The sequence below is a fragment of the Tetrao urogallus genome (assembly GCF_951394365.1).
Source record: "Tetrao urogallus genome assembly, chromosome: 2".
Taxonomy (NCBI): domain Eukaryota; kingdom Metazoa; phylum Chordata; class Aves; order Galliformes; family Phasianidae; genus Tetrao; species Tetrao urogallus.
In genome coordinates, this window is record NC_136814.1 from 21,756,700 (window position 1) to 21,779,594 (window position 22,895).

At 41.1% G+C, this 22,895-nt stretch overlaps 1 protein-coding gene across 4 annotated transcripts; it reads right to left on the reverse strand.

The window, feature by feature from the left end:
* Window positions 1-236: 236 nt before the first annotated feature.
* RCOR3 (REST corepressor 3) lies at window positions 237-21,891 on the reverse strand (the record flags this gene model as incomplete). 4 transcript variants are annotated; one of them, XM_079532691.1, is made up of 12 exons in its annotated part: window positions 237-581; window positions 1,013-1,254; window positions 6,391-6,448; window positions 7,223-7,300; window positions 8,952-9,170; window positions 12,239-12,335; window positions 13,040-13,164; window positions 13,515-13,676; window positions 15,488-15,540; window positions 17,235-17,312; window positions 21,479-21,535; window positions 21,831-21,891. In XM_079532691.1, 11 exons carry the CDS (start codon window positions 21,525-21,527, stop codon window positions 237-239), a joined length of 1,506 nt encoding a protein of 501 aa, XP_079388817.1. The 4 variants fall into 4 exon arrangements, with proteins under 4 accessions (XP_079388817.1, XP_079388818.1, XP_079388816.1 ...); XM_079532692.1 differs by having other exon boundaries at window positions 12,257-12,335; window positions 21,831-21,888; XM_079532690.1 differs by lacking the exons at window positions 1,013-1,254; window positions 21,831-21,891 and having other exon boundaries at window positions 346-581; window positions 12,257-12,335; window positions 21,479-21,527.
* Between the last annotated feature and the right edge of the window lie 1,004 nt (window positions 21,892-22,895).

The following is a 22,895-nucleotide window of genomic DNA, read 5'->3' on the forward strand; positions in this document are numbered from 1 at the left end:
ATAGAGGAGGGCTGTGTATTGTAGGCATTGTTCTTCTGTACAAGTCTTCTACAAAAAATATTTTTACACAGGTGGTCATTCACGTGGTTCCAGTACTGGTTATTACCTTGCTCCTCCGTAAGACTGTCTGCTACCTGTGAAGGCTCGCTTTTTTTCTGCTTCTTTATTTGGAAAAGGAGAAGTACCTTGATGCAGTCTTTCAGATGTAGGAGTTAGCATAATTCTGCTTTATTTCTTCAGTGCAGAGTGGACTGGGATTCTGTCTGAATTCCAATCAGTGAGGGTGGCTGCTGGCCGCTAACGGTGGTCAACACCGGCCTTGGGTTCAGACGGGGAGGCATGGAATTAGCTGGGCGGATGAGCGGTGGGGGAGGCTGATTGAGAGTGGGCCTTGGCTGAATAAATCGCGCCTGTTGTTGGAGCGGCGGAGGCTGACGGTGGAGAGCAGGAGCAGCAGGAAGCGCTGGACGAAGTAACGGGGGTGGCTGATTTAAAGTGGCCATGGGAGCGGTAGGAGCTGGAGCAGATGCCTGCGCTGGAGGTGAAGGGCCTAAACACTGAGTGGTCGGAGTGCTTTGCGCCTGCACAAAGGACAAAGACAAGATCGCGTGAAGAGCCATCCCAGCCGGAACGCAGTGCCGATGGGGTTGCCACTGTCCACTACACAGGAAACAGCATTTAAAAAACAAAACCGAAAAACTGAGAAGTTACTGAAAAGAAATCGCCAACCAAAATATTACAGACGGCAGAACTAAAAATATCTATGAAGCAAGAGTCTTCTTTCTAGAACAAGAACTGTATTTTAACAATAAAACAGTAACGTGATCGTCACTATGAAAGGTGCGGTCCTGTTCCCAGCGGGTTAACGACATTGGCTGAAGTTCTATGCAAGCTTATCATCATTCTTTAGAATGTGGTTTGCCACTCCACACCAGTTAACCTTACATTACATCACTAAATAAAATGCTGTTCCTCAACCCATGCTTACTTATATCTGGTACACAAAACACACCTCATCTTCTTCATCAGTGCTCTTTCCTGATGGCACATTAGAAGTATTTTTTGTGTCCTCCCCTAAAGCAGAAGCATCACCATTAGAAGCCAGGGTTCCTTGTTCCGCTTCCCATTCCTGCAATACCTCCTCTAAGTTAAACCGACGCCTGTAGTTTACAAAGAAGTTCTTCACTTGGCCAACAGTCTTGTTGCCAATTACATCTGCAATAGCTTGAAAATCTTTACCATATTTGCGGACACCTGGAAGGCAAAGTAAATAACATAGCTGTGAAGGATCAGTCAGACACAGCTACGTGTGATGTATTTATAGAGATCCTATGGGAGCTGCAAACCAGACTCACTAATTAGGAGGATTTCTCAATTAGGAGAAGGCCTCAATTTCCATTAAGACAAAAATATTCAATTGCATAGCTATCAACACATAAATCAAGAACTTTATTAAAAGGTCATTACCCACTCTTCTTAAAAATCCTGGCTTACTCACCAAGCCTCCCAGCCTAAAACCACAGAAATCTGGCCTCTGACAAACCAAGTAAATCAGTGTGCTTGGACTAAAGGCAGAAGCCCAAACTAAATTCTAGAAAGGAGAGGGAGGGTAACTGAATATATGTGTATAGCTGTAACAGGGTACAGTACTAGAAATGCCACGTGGCAAAAGTTGACACAGCTTTTGTAGGTTCCCTCCACACCAGCTGCCCACCACCTGTGCAGTAGCTGGTCAGCAGGAGCGCTGAGCACAGGGGCACAGTTCTGTACGTCACCATACACTGCTTATTCCTCCACTTGTGACACGCTGTACTGAGGCTAAAGAGTAATTGGCAAGCATTCACTGGACAAAGTTGTTTTAAAGCTTTCATTCACCATTCAAGCTGGGTAAACAAACCTGGGGCTTTGGACAACCACCTAGGAGAACACAAATACAAGCAGCCAGTGGTATCTGTGTCTAAGATAGCCTAGCACCAGCCTCCAGGATCAAATTCTGCAGCAAGGAGCAGCGGGACAGAAGATCTTTGCATTGTTCTTTTCACCTGTTTTTATGTCAATATCAATATGTTATCAGCACTCCACAAAAAAACACTGCTGGTCCTTTCCAAAATCCCAACAATGCTTTTTAAAGTTCTGAAATGACATTTGCATATTATGTGGCCAAAAAACAAAAACAAAACAAAACAAAAAAAAAACAATTTTGTGGTTTAACACTAAAATTGGAATTAAAATCTGAAAATGTTGACTGTATTTATTTAGGGTATTAGTTTAGTTTCTCATGTTGCCTGCTTCAGGAGAACATCCTCATCCTAGAACACAGTTGCACAAAGTTTGTTTTTAATCACAAGTGGCCAGAGGTGTGGCACCTAAAGAAATAGAATGTTAGGTGGATGTACTCTAAGGTCCTGCAAGGCTCTCCAGTCTCAATAAATAGAAGACTCGATTTTGCTCTTAGCTATGCATGAGTGAATTACAATTTGACTTCTTACGGGAAGCTCCTGATAGCTACAGCGTTTAGAGGACAGGCACTCCATCACAGAGCTGATATTTGCTCCTGATTTCATGTGTGGCTTCAGAAAATGAAATAAAGTATTCAGAAAAGTGAGAGTTGTTTCAAATCTGAGAGCTATGTATCTTTACAACTTAGACCTGTTAGAAGAGTATGACCTTCATCTTTCTCTGATGTTTTCTACTGTCTTCATTAATAGGCACACACATTAATAGGCACTTACTCTCACAGCAATTTAAGAGACCAGTTCAGCTCTCGGATAGTAACAATTAGTGCAGCTGAAGGTGATGTTACAACTGTCAAGAGCTTGGCAACATTACAGTTTTTTCTTGGTCACACAAAGGAATCCAACCACTCTGGCTGCCAGAACCTCAGAAAGGAAACAAAAGAATCTAGCAGAGAACTCCTGGGGGAGCACACAGGTTTCTGGGCAAGGCAAATACAGGAGGGATTTGGCTCTGCATCAAGTATTAGTTAAACCCCTAAACAGCTGCATGAACCCACTGAGCACTCCCTCCCGTGTTTTAATATCCTTGGATTGCCCTACCATTACCGCTGTAATTTATATTGATCATGAAATGTCTACTGCAACTTATTTAGACGCTGTAGAAATTATCCAGTGAGCAAAGTGCCCAGCAGAACAAAGCACATTTTTGTTCAGGAACTAGTTCAGACTTCTAGCAATTTCAGGGTTGTCTGTTATTAAGCTGTCTATACCTCCCCTTTACCTGCAGAGCTGAACCTCTTAGTTAATTTTAATTGCAGTTGCAAGACAAGCCTACTTCCAAGCAGACAGTTTGAAAACAGTGCATCGTGCCTTCAACTGAGAACCCAACTATGAGAAACATGTAAAGAAAAGCAAACGTCAGTTTGCTACACACAGCACTACCCATCTTGGACTTTTCAGAGTGTTATTTAGCACTGCTATAGCACTGCCACAATGACTTTATCTATAAGGATGTAATAAAGCACTTCTACATTGCATCAGAAACAGAAATTCAGTATATCTTTTATGACATTTTTTACACTTAAGATGTTGGCACATCTGTAAGTGTTGATGCTAACTCATCATTCTTTTTAAATCTGAGCACATTACATGCACATCCTTATACAAATTCTGTGCCAAACAGCACCCAAATTATTTCTGAAGTATTTAATATATTATTTAGTAAGAATAATTTTATTAGGCTGCTGCAAGAGCAATTCTAAACATAACTGCATAGCCTCTCTTCACAGGCATGAATGCCTCCCCAAGAGTTCAACTGAAACAAGCCTTGATTGTGGGAATCATTCAACCTTCTCTGAACTTTCCCCAGGTAGGAGTTTGCACTTCAACTTATGCACGCTCAGCAGTGTTTCATCTTAAGCTGTCTAAATCAGAGAAACTCATAAAGCTGTCTTACATTGCCTCTGCTATCCAATGCTGCGCAGCACAGCAAACCATACCAGACACACAAAAACATCAGCTTAGGCTCAAAGCAAATTAACACAGCATCACAATGAGGCAGAAACAGTTAACCACAACCTCTGTGTTACAACAGCCACAGTTACAATTTAGTATCATTATGGCACTCCTAGCAACTAGCTTACTTAGGGTTGGATCTTGGTTTTCCTAACTATTTTCCACTGCAAAAATCAAGCCTGCTTTTCACTTCAAATTTTGTTCTTTTGAACAAATCTCAGTTTAAAAAGATGACTGCGCTCGCACATTTCTGTAATAAATAAAGTTTGTAAGTTAACAAACTCACATGACAAACTGGCCCACTGCATTCAATGACTATTCAGACAAAGTCAAACAGTAACTTGATTAATACTGCAAAAGGTTGGCTCGAAGATCTAAAGTCTGAGTTCTTGATCCCAGTGGAAGCAGCCATGCTGCTTTTAAGATTGCACACACTCAGCTCTATTCTTCTTCTTTTTTATGTCATCTCTTTGCTCAGTTACTGCCAATCTCCTGAGATTAGCTCACAGACTACAAGGATTAGCTCATGTTTAGAAAAAAAAAAAAAAGAACCAAAACTGTACTATAGCAGATAATTTTTCTGATTCCATGGTAGGAATTAGAGAACAAATTCCAGAAATGTCACCTACCTGCTTAATGCTGATCATTTTTGTAAATTTATTAAACTATGTGCCAAAATACATCAATGTCTTTGATGAACTGAATCAATTTTAAGTGTACAAACTATATGTCCCCATGCTTGGGTCCTTCAAACATTAGGCTTCTAGTTCTAGCAACTATTTTGAAGGAAGGGATCAGGGGCCGTGCTGTTCCTCAGCCTGGGGGATGGGATGTTAACGCTTACAACAATCATATGCTGGGAGGGGATAACAGAGAAAGATGGAATAAAAATATTCATGCTAAGGTGTTCTCCTTTCCCCGTATTAGATAGTGGGCAATGAAAGACTCTATAAAGAAAACAATACATAAAGGAAGATCACGGAAATTTGGTGAAAATGGATTTCTTCCAGTAGGCTTCTCATCCTATCCTTAAGTATTAGAGCTAATTGTCTTTATAAAACATTCTGTCAAGGAGAGACTGGAAGACTGGAATGCCTCTCCAAGCAGTTGCCATCAATCCTTTCTTTTTTCTCCATGCTCCAGTTTTCTCATTTCCATTATTGGTTACATTCTGCCATAGCTGAACAAAAGCTCAATGCATTCTTATTACTTCCCAAACAGTTCCTCCTTGGTTAGAGCTCTAACAACTAAACTCCGAAAATGGAAGGTGGTATGAACCCATTTACAATGAACCTGGACTTTCCTCACTTCTGCAGCAAGCGTTCTACCTATTAAGACTATCACATCAAAGACAAGCACCTCCTCATGTTGCATTTGGGAAGAAAATTAAATTTTCTTAAATTCAATTAAAAATTAAATAAAATTTTTAGCAATACTGAAGGAACTTAGGACAGAAAACAGTTTGGAGATGCAAATCCCAGTTTCAGAGGCACCATTCTCTTCAGCATTTCTATTCACATTTTGAAATAAGCCTAATTTCAGGTTCATTCACCTGGCCAATAACTACCAGATATGTACAGCTGGCAACTTTATACTGATACACTGATCAAGTGGAAGGTTTTTTTGTACTAAAATTGAATCTTTCAGTTTAAAGGAGGTGAAGAATACAGGGATACATCATATATGCATGTAACCGAGCTGATCTGTATTTTTTTAGAAAAGATGATCAATAGACATGAATCAACATATAATTCAAAACAGTATCAGGCTCTCTAGATATATCCTTTGCATGATTCTTGATTAGGCAGTGCATGTTAAAGCAAGACAAGAATCAATTCTCCTTTGTATAAATGAAACTGCAAATTAGCCACATCAATAAACTACTAGAAATTTTTGGAGTTTTCTCCTCCAATGAGACTGTTACATTAGCATCCACTCAAGACTATTACAGGCCCCCAGTGGGTAGATATCTGCTCTTTTATTCCCTTACGAACAGAGAAAAACCAACTGTTCTTTGCTGTAATTTTACTTCTGACTCTTCCTGCTTCAAGGATATGGAAAGATGTCTTAGAAATGTTTGCTTCAAATGTCGTTACTCCAGCTAGTACCTCAGACTTCCACTTTGTAGAAATTCGTGTAAGGTTTTTTAGAAGGTGATTGAAGGGAATTTTCTGTATTAATACAGCTGTTAAACCCAGCTTATCTTAAATCTTAAATAGAAAAGCTAAGTGAAAGACTAGTGATGTGATGCTTGAATGAATATGCTAAACATTCTCACTACTTTTGTTGTTTTCCCAGTAACTTCCTTGTAAGACCAAGTAAAAGTCCAGCTTTCTTTAGAAGGAAATATAAACACATGCCTGAACACCTCTTAAAATCCTTTGCATCATATCTCAGGTCACTACTACTATTAACATACCTTGTACTGCAAGAAGCTGCTCTTCTGTGGTCCAACGGGCATTGATTTTCTGATTGGACTATTAAAATTAGAGAAATGGCACAAAGATCATTAAAATGTTTCAACAGCTGTAAAATATCTGAGCATTAGAATGTATTTTAGTTGCATTACAGATTGTAACATAAGGAAAAATCTCTTGCATATAAGCCATAAATTTATAGTTTTGCTTTTGTGAAGAGGAAGTACCATTTAAGGATTTGAGCATAGGTCTAAAGCAGAAGAAAAGCTACTGCTGTATTACAGTTCCTAATTTTACCTCCTATATCAGAACTTGTGCACAAGCTAATGATCTTTATGCAGACAGAATTTGAATTTATAGTTCAAGGTACCTAAACTATTAGAACTTGGCATTGGGAGTCTTTTACATTCACATTATGTCTCATATGCAAGGCTTTCAAACAGCCAGAAAGAAAACTTCTGTAGTAATCTATCATTCACTTAAAATGCCCAAATCTTACGTACACTGCTGTTTTCACAAACAGCACAGAATTTATTGCTAGCAGTCTACATAAACCACTTCTAATCAGAAAAATGAGTCAATTTCATCTCCCTATTGTCATAAACAGATACTACATTTCAGTTTCTTCTGCTTATTGGCTCTGCCAGTAAACACAAAAAAAGCCTACTACTAATTCCTTATAAAAGACTGGACAGACTCACCACATCATGTTATTCAATGGATCCTGTTTAAGCTGCTGCTGAAATGCAAACGCTATGCTGCAGCAAAACAGTTCTGTAGCTTCCCACTAATGTAAGTGCAAGGCCACAAGTTCTGATATTTATTCTGATTTACCTCAGGAGGTTTGAATTCTTCAATCCCGCCTTCCATTTTCTGTTTAAGTGCACTGTTTACTTGCTTAGCATTTTGAACCTTGGTCAAAAACAACAAAGTTAATCAGCTCCACAAAGAAAGTTGGTCACTTTACACATATATCTTCACTAGGATTGCCACAAGTGTACCTCCTAAGTTAGAAAGAGAAATATTATGGTTTAAGGCTTCACTACTTTTAACCATTTTTTTTAAAGTAAAAAAATAAAAAGAACAGCACAGTTCACTACAGAGAGAAAAATATTCAAGCCAGTTTTTCAAAAGAACAGGTTGTCTGCAAGAATATTAAATGAAGGACATAAAACACAAGTTTTGATAATGACACATCTGTTCTTGAAGAAGAATGCTGCATATACTAGACACAAAATTCAGTTCCTGGATTTGTAAGAGAGATGTACTGTATAGGCAAACTTCTTCCTTCTCCAAAAAGTACTTTGAAAAAGAAGAAAAGAAAAAGTATGAGATGTTTCCAGTTAGTTGCTTATGACAGACTGCTTTTTATTGATCTGTGGTTGTGATTCCCTTTATGGATGCTTGTTGGAATTACTGAAAACATGTAAACAAAATGCCTTAGCCTATAGAAAGAAGAGAATTTCTAAATTGTACTTATACCTAGGTATTTATTAATATATCTATGAGCCATTCAGCCTGACAGTGATGCACGTAAGGTAACATAGTAAGAATGTAGTTTTGCATACTATGTTGCACATTTATTACAAGAATCAGTGTGGACACAAAAGCAGATGGCTCAGTAGCAGATTCCAAAGGCTGCATCCCTGAGATCACTGCAAGAAAAGAAGAGAAAGAAACCTTAAGGATGTAACTCACCTACACTCAGGTTAAAGAGTGAAACCCAACTATGCTATTTAGTCCCAAAGTCCTGCTGTAATAGAAAGAAGCATATTTATCCTGCAAAAGAATACAAGGGAGCAAAAAGCCCAGGAAACCCCTTGTTTACTCCACGATTTTGCAACATGGCAGCTCTTAGATTCTTCGTCTACATAAGAAGGCAGAAATTCCAGGAGATAAGCCTTGAACTTGTAGCGACGTCGCTCCCAGGAAAGCAAGCATGCACATACTGTTGTGCCCTTAAAAGCTGAATAGACTGTGTTTCAATTTTAAGTGCCAGAGATTAACTTCTTCGTGCAAAGAAGGCAGGCACTACAAGAAAGACTACAAATTTAATAAAAAGCAGAAAGCTCATCAACTCAGAGAAATAACAAGGCCCATGGTTTTTCTCCCCTTATATTTTTATGTTATGTGGGGTACCACAATTTGGAAAACAGACACGATTTTAAGCATAACAACTTCCACCACTTCACTGCTTGTATTCTCAACTGTTACTTAAATGTTTTTCCCAAAGTAAAAAAAAAAAAACAAACAAAAAACCTCCCAAACAATTACGACTTCAGTTTTCTCCTCTTCCCAAATAAATACTTTTTTTTTTTTCATCTCATGCTCCCCCACCCCTTTTTAAGAGGGTTGTCTTGTTTTACATTATCCACAAAAGCAGAGAAACAAAAAAGTGAAACTGAAGAACAGCTAGTGTCCAGCATTTCTGGAGGTAACTGTGGAACAAAATTAGGAAGACTCACATTAAAGATGTTTCAGACTCTTCACAGGTAATCTTACAATCTACAAAATCATTACAGGAACAAACTGAGATGAAAACAAGACCAATAACCCATGGTACCTGTCGCTTTAATGAGATTAGTTCCATATCCAGCTGTCTAAGAATTGTGTTGGCTGCATTGGGACTACAGGAAACAGCTATCACATCTTCCTGGGTCAGGTACATGCCTTTTGGTGGACGGCATTTGGAACGCTGAGAATGGTGGCGATGCTGCAAGCTCTGATACTCTCTTCTACCCAGCCCTATCTTGCTGGTCTGAACAGGCTGCTCATTATTGCCCTTTAATTTACAAGAAATACATTATTAAAGAATAACAGCATTTTATACAGAACTTTTCTTAAGAACAACGAATCACATAGCATTGCAGTGTCATACTCAGGACAAAAAAACCCCACACCTCTAATCTAACATCCTTCCCTGCACACAGTAGCCAAACTAAGTTTTGCAGATGAGGTGAGGTAGCACAATAGTCATTTGCTGGATAAGTAGGCTTAGAAACATCCATTTTTCAATCAAACTTTTTTTTACTTTTTTTTTTCCCCCTTGAACATAGCTGAAAATTCAGAATATGGTATAGAAATCACATCTGAATATTGTGAGAGGACAGGAATCAAGAACTTCTTATGTACACAGAAGCTAAATATATATACTACATGTCTAAACCAAGTAATCAGTGGGTGCGTGCCTTGACTTTTGGTCAGTTATGGAGGCACCAGGAGATGGTTAGGGAGAGGAATCAGAGAAAGACTATCAGGACTGGCAAGAATGAACTATGGCGCTTTTCCCTGTTGCAAGCACTCTGACTTGGAAAGCGATACTGCTGTTTGCTTTTTGAGGGGATTTGAGGTTGGGAACAGACGATGGATTTACTTTTATAAAACAATACTTTATAAAATTCCATGTAGTTTAGCAAAGTTAAGCCTTTGTTTTTCATTTCTTTGAAATGGAAAGGGACAGTAAAGAGGAGATAAAGTCATTCCAAGTGCTGTTTTGATATATTTGGACACCTAAGAGGACAAAGTTTCAGCTTTGCCCTTTATGGACATTGTTGCACATCAGCTAGTCTGTATGTATATGGCTCTCACAGAGCAACTGAGTAGATTACCTACAGACCTACTGGAATAGAGAAGGAAAACTGACTCTCCCTGTAAGCATTTTTTCAGTTTGGAGCAGAGCTGAATACCAGAACAGTGGTAGGAATCAAGCTTTTTGCTACCCCACGAGGCCCCCCATTGCTCCTCCCTGCTGGCATCCATGCAGGTTAAAAGTAGGTGGTCATCTGATCACAATCAGAAGAGAAAACAAATTGCAGAAGCCATGATTGTTATCTTCTGGAGCATTAGCACAGATTAGCAAAGAGTATTTTGCTCTTCTAAGCTTGACCTTCTGGCACATCCTCTTCACAGCTAACGCAGTATCTTAATCCAGTCCACAGACTTAATAGAGGTGATCTTAAATGCACTTAGGATATTTGCTCTCCTTCAAAGTTGATGTAGAGCCTTACATCTTTGACATTTAAAAATGTCAAGGTTAAGTTTACTTCTAGCCCATTTATACAATTTGTTTTCTAGTTCAGCATTGTTCTTTCAGTGTGACATTGCAGTTCCCTTCTGTTCAGTTTGGATTTATAGAGAGAACATTCTTTCAAGTGTTTGTCCTGCCAGGCTCGAGCATTTGGCTTGTTTTAGGTTCGTCTGGTAAGATAAAGTTTCCATTGCTCTGCACTTTTAAGTAGTCTAAGGAAGTACAAGTATGTATATCCCACTAGAAGTACATGATCACAAAATTATCTAATGCAAATCCAAACAGATCATCGGAAACTGCAGACCTCTTCATCCCGTTCCTAGAAATCTATGAACATACTACTTTCAGTCTGGACTGTGTGACTTTTGACTCAAATAATAACTAAGGAAATGGAATAAAAAAAGCCATTATTTACAAGCAGCTTAGGCAGTAAGCAAAACCAACAGACTGTAAGAACACTGTTACAAATGGCAGACTAAAAAGTAAAAAAATATCAGGGCTTGTGCCATTTCAAGTCCTAAACAACACATATGGGCATGTGTATGGGAACTGCTGAGTCACGGCCTGAACCTCTGAGTGATCACCTGAGGCGAGCCATGAGTCAGCCAGAGGAGCACAGGTGAAGGCAATTCTCCTGTGCTGCCAGAAGGGGTGGAGCCAGGCTCCAGCCCTCCTAGACCTATTTAAGAGCTGGCTGCCAGTGGGGAAGGATCTCTTCTGGAGATCCCTCCTTCTGGTGTTTTGTGGTGACCCCAGCATAAGGGTAAGCCTTCCATTTATTCTCTCTTGTTATCATAGTCTACTTCACCTAACTCTCTTGTTTATTTTGTGATTGTAACATCTTAATATCCATTGATTATACAGGCATGTTAAAAAATAAAGTAAAATCTCAAACTCTTTTATAGAAAGGAATCTTTGTAATTGTCTTTTATTCCTTCCTAAGGCAATCAGAGAGAAAAAGTGATGTTGAAGAACACTGCAAAACTCAGAATAGAATCTAGTACCACCAGTCTCTTACTTAGCATCATTCCTGTTAGAACAGAAATGAAGTTTCTTATGAAGTTTTATTAATAATCCCAGATACTATTTCCTGATCCTATGGAATATTGAAATCTTATGCCATCTGCCCTCTCTTTCTCCAGGAGCACCAATGTTCAAATTTTAGGAAAACCACAAAGGCGTTATGTTGATCAAGGAAACAATTGAACATTTATACACTTAACTGTGCTTTTCTAGTCTATTTCATCAATAGCTTCAAGTTAGCCCAAAGAAAAACAGTAACTTCAGTACACTTTAAGCACAGCACTTATCTATAAAGCTAACAGCAAGTGCTCATTTAAGGAGGCTTTTTTTCCCTGTGCATTTACTAATAAGAAGCATTTCAATAAAACCACAAATCGGTTGAAATGCAGAACCTCATTGTGTCTTCAAAAGAATAAAAGAAGTATTCTTAGGAAAAAAAAGTCATTTAATTAAAAAATGCAAACATTTAATTTCCAGTAATTCACAACCAGTAAAATTGCAAGCACACTAACAAGACAGAGTGAGGGGGAATGCTGTTTTAAGAGGTAATTATGGTAGTGATAGCATACATCCCTAATAAAACTTTAAGATCTTTCAGGAGACGGTGACATGTATTTGCCATTATTTGGTTATAATGCATATGTACATGCACACATAGTTTATATTGGAAGTGATCAAAATCCTGATCAACTAAAAATCCTGTGATGTCATCAGGCAGCGAACACACAGATGTTAAATCTCTCTACTGTGAGATTCTTCATAGTAATACAGTCACAGAAAACAAACAAACTGACATTCACCATTAAGTTATCTGTTACCTCCTTTTTGGCTTCTTTTTTGGGATCATAATCGCTATCATTTCCATCCATTGGATGAGGTTCTTCTACATCATCATCACTGAAGAGAGATGATAAGAAGCCAGTCATTTTAGCCATTTTTTGAATCCCAGATATGTATCTTGCTAAGAATTATCTACTCTAAAATATCTAAGTAATCAAGATGTATGGTTATATTATGTGACACTTCAAAGTTGCATGTAGTTTTCAAAATAGAGCTGTTACAAACATGTTTCCTTATTACTATTACTAGCAACTCTGAACTATAGTTTCAAAGCCACTTGTAAGACAGTATAACTGGTACTGCTGTCAAGAAATTGGTGTCACCTTTTTGCAGTTCAACCACTTGTGTGAGCATCAACACTTACACAGTCAGCTACAAGGCCAAAAAATATCCTTTCATTTGTCCAGTTAGCTTTAACAGATCAGTTTTCCAACCACTGCACCAAATTTATGAATAAACACTTGTTTAAGTCTGTGGGGAGCAGAAGAGGACACTAAAATTGGGAAATTCAGGACTACTTTTTCACCAATTTAAAGTGCTTCAGAGAGGGAAAGAGAAAAAAGTAAACCTGCTATTTTAATTCAAAGACAAAAAACCAAAACCAGTAATTTACACAATAGAATTTCTGACTAACGTGAATGTAAAAAGAAAGTTTTAGATATATCATGAAAAAAAACCAACCTGAAAAGACTTTTACCTTTTTCATCTCATTACCTAAAAAGACTTCAGTCTCTAATTAGCTACTTAAGAATATGACTTACCTGTCACCTTGATTATTTCTATTAGCAAGCTTTCGAGCCTGTCGATCCATCAGACTTGTCCTCGAGCGAGTTTTTTTCCAAGAATAGTAGTATTTTACAAGGCTCGCAATCGTCTTGTCTGGAAGCTAGAAGAATTCATTAACATATTAATACAATTTTTTGTTAACATTCCACATAAGATTATAATTCTGTTCTATTTACAACCACCTTTACCTAACTATCTTAAATGCATGGATGAGATTGAAAGGAGAGATGCATTTAAAAAAAGCTGGGAGGCAGGGCAAGGAGGAACTTATTTTATTAGAGGAGAAAAGCTACATCTTACACAATACATGGAGAAATTATCTTAGATCTTATACTCTAAGTTGTTCTCAAAGCATCTCTGCAGAAATCAGGACAAAATTTTAGCCCAGTGGGAGCCTTTGTTCTAATGCATCTGAACTTCTTAATGCTTCTGATCAAAATGTCACTTTACCATTTGCTGGATCCTGTGAAAGCTCTTTCCGTGGAAGCTAAATGCTTGTTCAAATAGGACTTTGTCTTCAACTGTCCATTCATCAGGGAAGGGAGTGAAGTTAGGGAGATCCGCAAGGGACTTCTCAATATTGTGTTTATGCCAAAACAACATGCCGAGAGCCTTTGAAAAGAAATAATCCCTTTTTGGATTTAGTCCATTTTCTATAATGTTGAGAAAAGTTACATTAACACAAGAGGAAAAAAAAAAGGCAAACATTTACTTCAAGTAAAATTGACCATCAGAAGCCCTTCTCAAAATACATTGGCAATTTTGTTGGCTATGTACTCATAGGCTACAAAATTCTCTTTGGAGATGGTGTGAAGAGTGGGCACATCTGTACTTCATCATTAAAGCGATGATAGTGAGATAATTTAAGGTTGGCATGGCAGCAGTACGTCTAAGGTAGCACAAAAAAGGTTGACAGACTTGAATCTGACCTGCTTTCTTTCTTTACAAGCATGTATCACCTACACAGTTCCATACAGGCCTTCAAGCCTTTCTTACCAGCCCATTCAAAAAAAAAAAAAAAAAAAAGAAAAAAAAAAAAAAAGAAAAATACTTTTCTGCAGCCAGAGGATCATCCAAAATGCAAGTTTGAAAGTTCAAAGTGAGAGTAGTCTTTCTACAACTCTCCAATCCACAAATAACGGCATGGCCCCTTCCATGTCACATGCACCTAATAGGAAATGGAAATTTAAATATATGTTCTTACATAGTTTCATTTCTCAATATTCTTAAAGAATTACTGACCGTTTCGACTTACTGCCTGAGAATCAATCACAGATTTGATGCCAAGTCTGGCATGGGAATTTGGCAACACAGTCCACTCAGTTTCAAACACACAGTGCAGACACGATCACCAGTTGTTCCATCAGCTCTCCAGGCCCCTTCTAACAACCCAGATATAACAAACCTCTTCTCTTGTTAAAATGGCAACCAACAAGCATCTCTTGCAAAGATAATTCCTGTTTCCCCGAGAAATACATACTATTTCATACTATACATATTATATTTCATACTATAAGTTGCTTTGAAATTTAGTCCTCTTGTAGACTTATTCTGAGATCCCTAAGCTCCATCTCTTCTCCAACAGAAGCCAAACCACATATAAACATTGTCAAACTGCACTATTCTAGGAATCCTAGTGTTAGCAGCATCTTCTTAGGATAGCACTAGACTTGATGAGCATTAAGTCTTCACTGTTATGAGCCTTCATCCTCCAAAACTTAAGCAAAACTTAACACAACATGTTCCAACTTGCATACCAATTTTAGGGGGGTAATAGATAATCTCAGTTTTACATAAATTGGCTAAACTATTAAGAAAATTACAACACAACTATGTGCAGGCCAGCAAAATCTTAACCTGTACTTTTTAACGAGATGTTGACTGGAGAGTATTAAAAAATATAAAAGTAATCTTGTTTGTTATCCTTAAATGTAGAATTTGATGCTGTTTCCCTGTCTCTGGGAGCAAAAAAGTAAGAAGTCTTCAAGTTTTGTTTTGTTTTGTTTTGTTTTTAAATATGCAAGAGACCTTACCACTTCTGGCCCTATGGCAACAAATAGTTCAAAATTCTACCACATCTGAATTGGAGAATTAAACACTGAATTTGAAAGCCACTTTCCTAAGAAATTCTTTAGCTAAATATACACACACAATTGCATGACATGCCCAGTGTATCAAGAAACATACCAAACCTTTCAAAAGTGCACATTACAAGCTGAGCATGTCATGAAAACAAAGAGCTCAATCTTTTGCAGAGAATCCAGACCACAACTGTATGCAGATCCATTTAACTGCAGTGTTTGCTGCCGTGCCTGAAGAGAAACAGCGTTAATTAATGGTAACCAAGGGGAAAAAAAGAGTTGTGTTATACTTTTATATTTTAAAAATCCTTTAAATTAACACTCTCGCTTCACAGCACTTACCTGTTCCACATTGTATCCATGTTTTTCCTTTGCTATTGCTATATATTCATCCACTGTAACAAAGCAATGTCAAAATTATTCTTTAGTACTTAGAATTCTGCTACAAGGCCCCAAAGAATTAGCCATCTAACATGGGAAGAGAGTCTTTCCATGCTTTAATATAATACACAGGCCCAGGTCCCTCTAAACATTAAGCATATGTGTAGCTGTATTCAAGCAAATAAACTGCAATACAACATTTAATTTTTGTGAAGTCTGCACATCAGTTAATTCTCACAGAGGTTCAATTTTAGGGTTTCATTTTTCTTTTACGTCAGAGAGCAGCTGTTTAGAGAAAGGCAAAGTCTTCTTGGAACCCACTCCAAAGAACACAGATGAGTGCTTGGATACCTGGGTTAGCTTTAAATTGAAGTACCTCTGCTGTTTGTATTCCCAAACGTTAAAAATTCGTGTAGTTTATTGTAAGTAGATTCTAGATCAATAATTACACATATCCTTGATATTGATATAGTTAATGTTAACTAATTTTAAAATTAATTATAACTGCAGCATCAAGCCAATTTACAATACAGAATGCAAAAATTCAATAATTAAGTTATCAACACTGATAATATGTTTTTAAAATCATATTTATGTATATCACTGCCAGGTTTGAGCTGAATATCATCCATCATTATGCAGTTAGATCTGATGGAAGTCCTGCTAGCTTTGATCTTCAATACGTACTTTATTTTTACAGAAACAAACTCTTCCCGTTCACTCATTACAGTTCACGATTAAGTGGCAACTAAATTAAGTTAAAAGGAAGGACAATTGAGAAAAGGAAACAATTATATTCTTGCTACTCAAATGAACCAGAGATATTCCTGGCATGAAATATTGCTGCAAAGAGTTGATTGTACCTTAAATGAGTGAAGTAAACATTCCCTAATCATACTTGCAGAGTATTTTATTTCTAACTGTTCTGCAGTAGTTGAAGGTATGTTCTCTCAAAGAAGGACACAAACCTCTAATTACTGACAAGATATAGTAACTGCCCTGAGGATCAGATTCTCATAACTGCATCCTCAAAAATTTATTTCTCTACATTACTTTATAGGAGTTGAGTTTAAACTGGATTAAACAAAACTGATCACATTTATCTAGGTAATTTCTGTATTTCATAGACTCGTTAAGGCTGCAAAAGACCACTAAGATCATCTAGTCGAGCCATCAACCCATCACCCCCATGCCCTCTAGGCCATCTCCACATTTCTTGTACACTTCCAGGGATGGTGACCCCACCACTTCCCAAAGCAGCCTGCTCCAATGCCTCACATCTTTCTGAGACAATTTTTTTCATATTTCAGGTCACTTTTTACAGGGAAAAAAATGATCATTTTTTCCTAGTAACACAGAAGCAATAATCTCTTGAATAGGGCCTTAACAAATCTTTCCTTGAATACATCCACTGCAATTCCTTTTCCAATAAATTTAGAGTGTCAAGTTCCTCACAGTTAGATACTTTATTTCTTTATTAATAACTAAAAGGCTTCAGACACTGATCTGAAACACACAACACATCCAGTACAATTCGAAACAGAGACTTAACTACAAAATAAGGTAGGGTCCCTTTAGTTTGCTAAATAAAAGCAAAGCTTCTTACAAATCTGGAATTCTACTAAAAAGTCAACAGCAAACAGGAATTCTAGAAATAATTACTTAATTTAACTTAAGCATTCAAATTCCTAAGCAGAACAAGACTTACACTTGGCATCTGGAATATTATGATATGGTGACCATACGAGCATCCCTCCATTATCTTTATCAGTGTATTTTGTGGCACCTGTAAGAAAACAAGCAAGTCTTAGTGTTAATAAAAACATTCTAGAGAACAACTATTCATGGGACACTAAGTTAAAAGTCAACCACCTTGAGAAGCCCAACTCAACTAAGGTTTTGATTTCCAAAGCCATGTAATTTTGATGTTCACAGCCAACCAATCTGCGCTGCTATAAACAGTAGACAGACTGAAGGCTCTTTTTCTCCTCTGTTTCTGCTTCTCCTCTGTCTGAACCATAGCAAGGGAAGCAGTTCAAGTGACAAATCTTTCAGGGGGACAAAGCAAGTTTTGCAATGTTGATGTGACTTTGTACAAAGTACAAAAATGTTTCAGTCTCTTTGATTTGAAAACATGTGTTTAAAGGAATTGCTCAATACTGGAAAAGCATCAACTAATTAATAGTATGGGTATTCTATTTTATGGGTATTTCACAAATGTATTCAATATTTCAACTTCTGAAGACATCACTCAACAACTGGAGCATTTACACCACTGTCAGCATGAACTTCTTGAGGAAGCACCTTGGGGAAACTCTACTCGCATCTTTCCTGGAGAAGAATATTTATTTATTCCCTCAAATAAGTAATTTTTCACTCCACTTTAAGCTCTCATCCTTGATATTTAGATTCTACATGTTGTTGAGAAACAAAGCAAAGAATGAACAGTGCTTTGGAAGAGGTAACTACTTGGTGCCTCCTAATCATATGCTAAGCTTTGTTGTTTTTCACTGTTTAGTTTGGCAGCGTTCTGAAGTTGCTATCATCTTTGCAGTCTTTAGATCCACTATGATTGTAAACTCAAAAACTCCATTAGAAACACTGAATGAACTCCTGCATCTGCTGAAACACACACAGGTAACTGCAATAAGTTTAAGAATGTACGCAGAAGCCACAAAGCATCCATTTCAAAGCGTAACACACCAAAAAACCCCCACCCTCTCCAAGTCTAGCACAAGAGCAAATTCTATAGCATACCATTAGAAAAAGTAGGAATTTTTTAGTCATTAGGAAAGCAATATTCTCACGAGGAGTGATGCAAACATGTCACCGCTGTACCACCTCTTCATCCAGTTGTTTTCTAGCAGAAAAGAATGATTGTTGCTCTGTATCCCACTCTCTAAAAGTAGAAACTAGGATGACCACTAGAGAATACATCAGTTTATCAGGCTCTCTCCTTCTGTATATCAAATGCCCAAAGTTAATGTGAGCAGACCCTCAGTTTTCCCTTAAGACAATAAAGTAATAATCCTGACAGACACCTGCAGACCTGTTTATGTCAAGGACACTGTCAGCTATTGAATACTGAAGTACTCTGGTTAACAACCTACGTCCTGAGCCCTGCCATTTATGCCTCCAGGAGGGATCCCTCCAACTTCATAAGCAAGACTAGGGTTTTTCTTTATGAAAACCACTTCTTGTCCTTCGTGTCCAAGTGTTAGAGTGAGCAGCACTCTCCCACTCCTAAATAAAGGCTGAACTGCTTCCCAAAGGCGACGTGCTTATGATGGGCAGAGGCTGGAAATAGCAGGCAGCACCTTACCCACAGCAGGTAAGAAGAGCAGAAGCGTATGCCAATAAGGAAGACAAAATCCATTAGCTACACCTCAGACACAAGTCTCCCCTCCCCAACCACACTGAGCTACTTTGGAGAAGGTTTCTGCACTTTGGCTGCTGTCAATGCTGTCAAGAAACAGTGCTGGCTGGAGATGACAGTAAGCACTCCCTACGGCTTCTGTAAGGGAGCAACCACAGCACCAGACTGACAGCTGCTACACTGCAGTTTAGCATTAGCAGAAGTCAGGTGTGCTTGGAAAACACCGCTCTGTACGTGACTATAAGTACTGAGAATGAGTATCTGGAAACATACGTGACTTAATAATGGCACTGGGGGTGTCTGGTAATTTAACTTTGAAACCCAAGGACTGGACATCTTAAAAAATAAATAAATTGGGGACTGCGAGGACAGATGACATCGAACACAATGAAACTTCTACGTATTTCACCATGCTATTTCATTACTTCCCTATAACAGACTCCATTTTTACATAGGAAGGTTAGAAGGAGAAAGATTAGAAGGATGTACAATGAAATGAAATCCATAAGCAACCTTAAATGCTCCAACAATCCTTCTCCACGCACCCCCCAAGAACAGGGTAAATGGAAGAGCAGCATTTCAGCACTAAGCAAGCAGAACTCATACTAAAGCCTTTGTGAACTCTCATTGTACCATGGCCTGCCTGAGTCAGGACAGCATTGATTCTTCAGCGTGAAATAAAACTCCACAGGCAACCATATCACGGAGGCAGCCATATCACGGAGATCACACAACAGTACAGCACCTTTCCAGCAGTGGCATTCTCCATGGCTCTTTCCCTAAGAAAGAAATTGGACAGCCCCCAGTGAGGACCCAGCACCGTGATACCCTGCTATGTAGATGGGTGGGTCAGAAAGCCGAGGCAGAACGTTTTGCCTTGGAAATATGAAGTACTACAGGGAAATCAACAGGAGGAGACCAAAACCTGGGGCGCAGGAGATGGTTCATTAACTCAGCAAATTAGGTGAGGGGATCCAGGGGCTTTATTTTATTAATGCCATTTATCACAGCAAGTAAATGGATCTCATTGCTGTTACATCTAGTGATGATTCCAAGTGCCGTTCCCACATCAGCTCTGGCTGAAGGCTTGCCTCTGCAAAGGGTTGATGGGTAGAACATGGGAAGAGCACATTTCAGCTTCTCCCAGCTGCTGTGTTCAGCCACTTCTTGCCCCAAGAGACCAGCAAATAGCTGATTAACCTCTTTTTAAAACAAATTATCTTCAACATTTTCCATCCTGAGTTCACCTATAATACTGCCACAACTCTAACCATGAATGTTTTCTTCCTCAACACATTGTTGCAAAGCGTCACTCACCAATATTTACAAACTGACAAAGTGAGGCCAAAGGCTCCCCTTCGGGTTCTGCTCAGAGTTCTGTGGGCTTTGACACCACCCAGCTCTATCTGGGATGGACTCCTGCCTCACAACTACCGTGTTAAAGAAGCATTTGAAATCAGGTAACCAAACACATATCCCAGCATAACGGGCAGACTGTCAGGAGAAAGGGACTCAGAGGAACTGCAAGAGGAAAAATCATGGAAGTGAGTAAATTAGAAATAATGCCTACATCCACTTATGCAAACCCACAGGTACAATGGAAAGTGCATTTGCTACATCAAAATACAAGAAAAACAAGCACACCAATAATAATGCAGGTGTAGATGTGACAGGACAAGAGCTCAGCTTTGCGCCCAGCATCCCTCAGAGAGGCCGCCCAAAGAGCCAGCAGAAAGCAAGCAGGAGAGAACATGGGATCTTGCTGAGAGCTCCTCAGTTTGGTAACACAGTAAGGATGCATCCTGCTTTTACACACTGTGAAGTTTTCTGTGTAATGTAAAATTTTGCTGTTCCAAAGGAGTCACCATCCGCTCAGCCCAAGGATTGGGGTTTGTGCACTCAGAACAATGCTATACGCCTCTTCTAGAAGAGTTAACCAAAGGCGAAAGGAAGGCCGTGCATTTTTCCAGGTGGCCTGTAGGAAAAGCAAGCCCAGGCTGCACATCAGAGGTGATCATTTTTATTTATTTCCACGGAGGCGGCGTTAAAAGGAGTGGTGCGGACGGCGGGCCCCATTAACAAAGGCCCCGGGCAGGCGCCCCTCTCGGGGAAGGGCATTCCCCGCGCCCGGCCCGCATCCATCCCCCCGCCCGTGGTCTGCGGGGACCCGCGCCCAGCGCGGGGGCCGGGGCCGAGAAGTCACTGCGAGGAGCTGCGGCCCAATCCTCTTCCGGTAGGAAATCATCTGACACCCGCGGAGCCTGTTCGGAGAGCAGCGAAGTCAACGGTTCAGCCGAGCATCCCCCGGCCCCGCGGCGCCCCGAGCGGGCGGCGGGCAGGAGGTGGCCGCGCACGACGAGGCCGGGCCGCGCTCGGGGCTCACCCCGGGCAGATGCACAAAGCGGGAGGGAAATCACAAACCCGCCCGACGCCCCGCATCCCTCCCAATCCCGCACCACGCGCATCCCTGCAGACACAAGGAGGGGGGGAAAAAAAGGAAAAGAAAAAAAAAAAAAAAAAAGAAAGAAAGAAAGAAAAGGGGAAATAAATTATAAAAAAAAAAAAAGCGATTTTACCGGGCTCAAAGTCGGGGATGCGCGCCTGGTATTCCGCGCCGACCCTCATGCCTACATCTGCAACACAGAGCGGAGGGAGGAAGGGCAGCGGTGAGCGGCCGCGCCGCCGTCCCAGCCCCGCGCCGCGCGGGGGGGCGGGAGCGCCGCCCGGGAGCCCCCGCTGCTGCCGCCGCCGTCGCCGCGCGGGCGAAGCCACCTCCCCCGGCCCCCCCGCGGATGGAGCCCCGGCGGCCGGCAGGGAGGGGGCCGGGGGGGCGGGGGCTGCCTCCGGCAGAACAATGGGGGCGGCGGGCGCTCCCCGGCCCTCGCGCCCTCCCCCGGCTCGGCGGCGCGCACACGGCCCAGCTCGCACCGTGCTCGTCGCCGCCGTCGGCGCCGCCGCTCTCCGGCTCTGAGTAGGGCCCTTCGGAGGGGCTGCCGCCGCTCTTAGGACCGCCGCCGGCGGCCGCCCGGCTCCGGGCCCCCCACGGCTCCGCGCCCTTGTCCATCGCGCGGGGAGGGGGGGGGGGGGGGCTGCCGGGGGGGGAAAGTTAACGCGGAGCCGCCATGTTGCCCCCTCGCACCCCCCTCCCCCCCCCAGCACCGCGGCCCCCTCCCCCGGCGCGGCGCGGCCCCGGGGATCCCTCCGCGCCGGCCCGGCCGGATCTAGCCGAGGGGCGGGGATGCCGGCGGAGCCCCAGCGCGCGGCAGCGGAAGGATTCCACTGGCGCCGATGGAAGTCTGGCCGTGCGCGCCGCGGGGCTCCCCCGGCGGGCGGCAGGGGTGGGGGGCGGGGACTACTTTCTGGCGGCGCAGGGATCCCGCCAAGGAGGAGGCGTGATACGGCTGTTAGCCCAGGCCTCCGGTCGCCATTACGGCAGTGAAGCTGTGAGGGAGAGGTGGTGGCGCGGTGTGAGCCGCTGGGCGGGCGTGGGCAGCGCTGCGGGGCCGCCCTCAGCTTCGGTGCATCCAGCCGGGTCACGTCGGGCTGAGGGGAGGCGGGCAGCAGGCAGGGATGCCGTGCTGCGTCAGCTCCAGGTGGATGGCGGTGGGATGCGCTGCCTTCTGTCTTCGTACTGTGCGTTTGTTTATGTATGTATGTATGTATGTATGTATGTATGTATGTATGTTTTCAGTGCTGTCTGAGTATACGGCATCAGCTTTGTGTCAGAACCGCGCAGGTCTTAAGGATAAACTGCTGAGAATACCTCCAGCGAGAGCCCTGCTCGCAGACGTGGCAGCAGGCACGTCGAAGCTGGGAATGTGTCAGCAGCCCCCGTTGGTTTCTGCACAAATACACGTCGCCGTGGCCGTCTGCTAAATATAACTAAAGGTATTCTTAATGGTGTGGTTGTAATTTGATTTCCCGAGGTGGAAAAAAAAAAGAGTAAAACGAAAAAGGCATAAGCTGAAGTTGCTGCTGCTGCGTGCGGCGGTC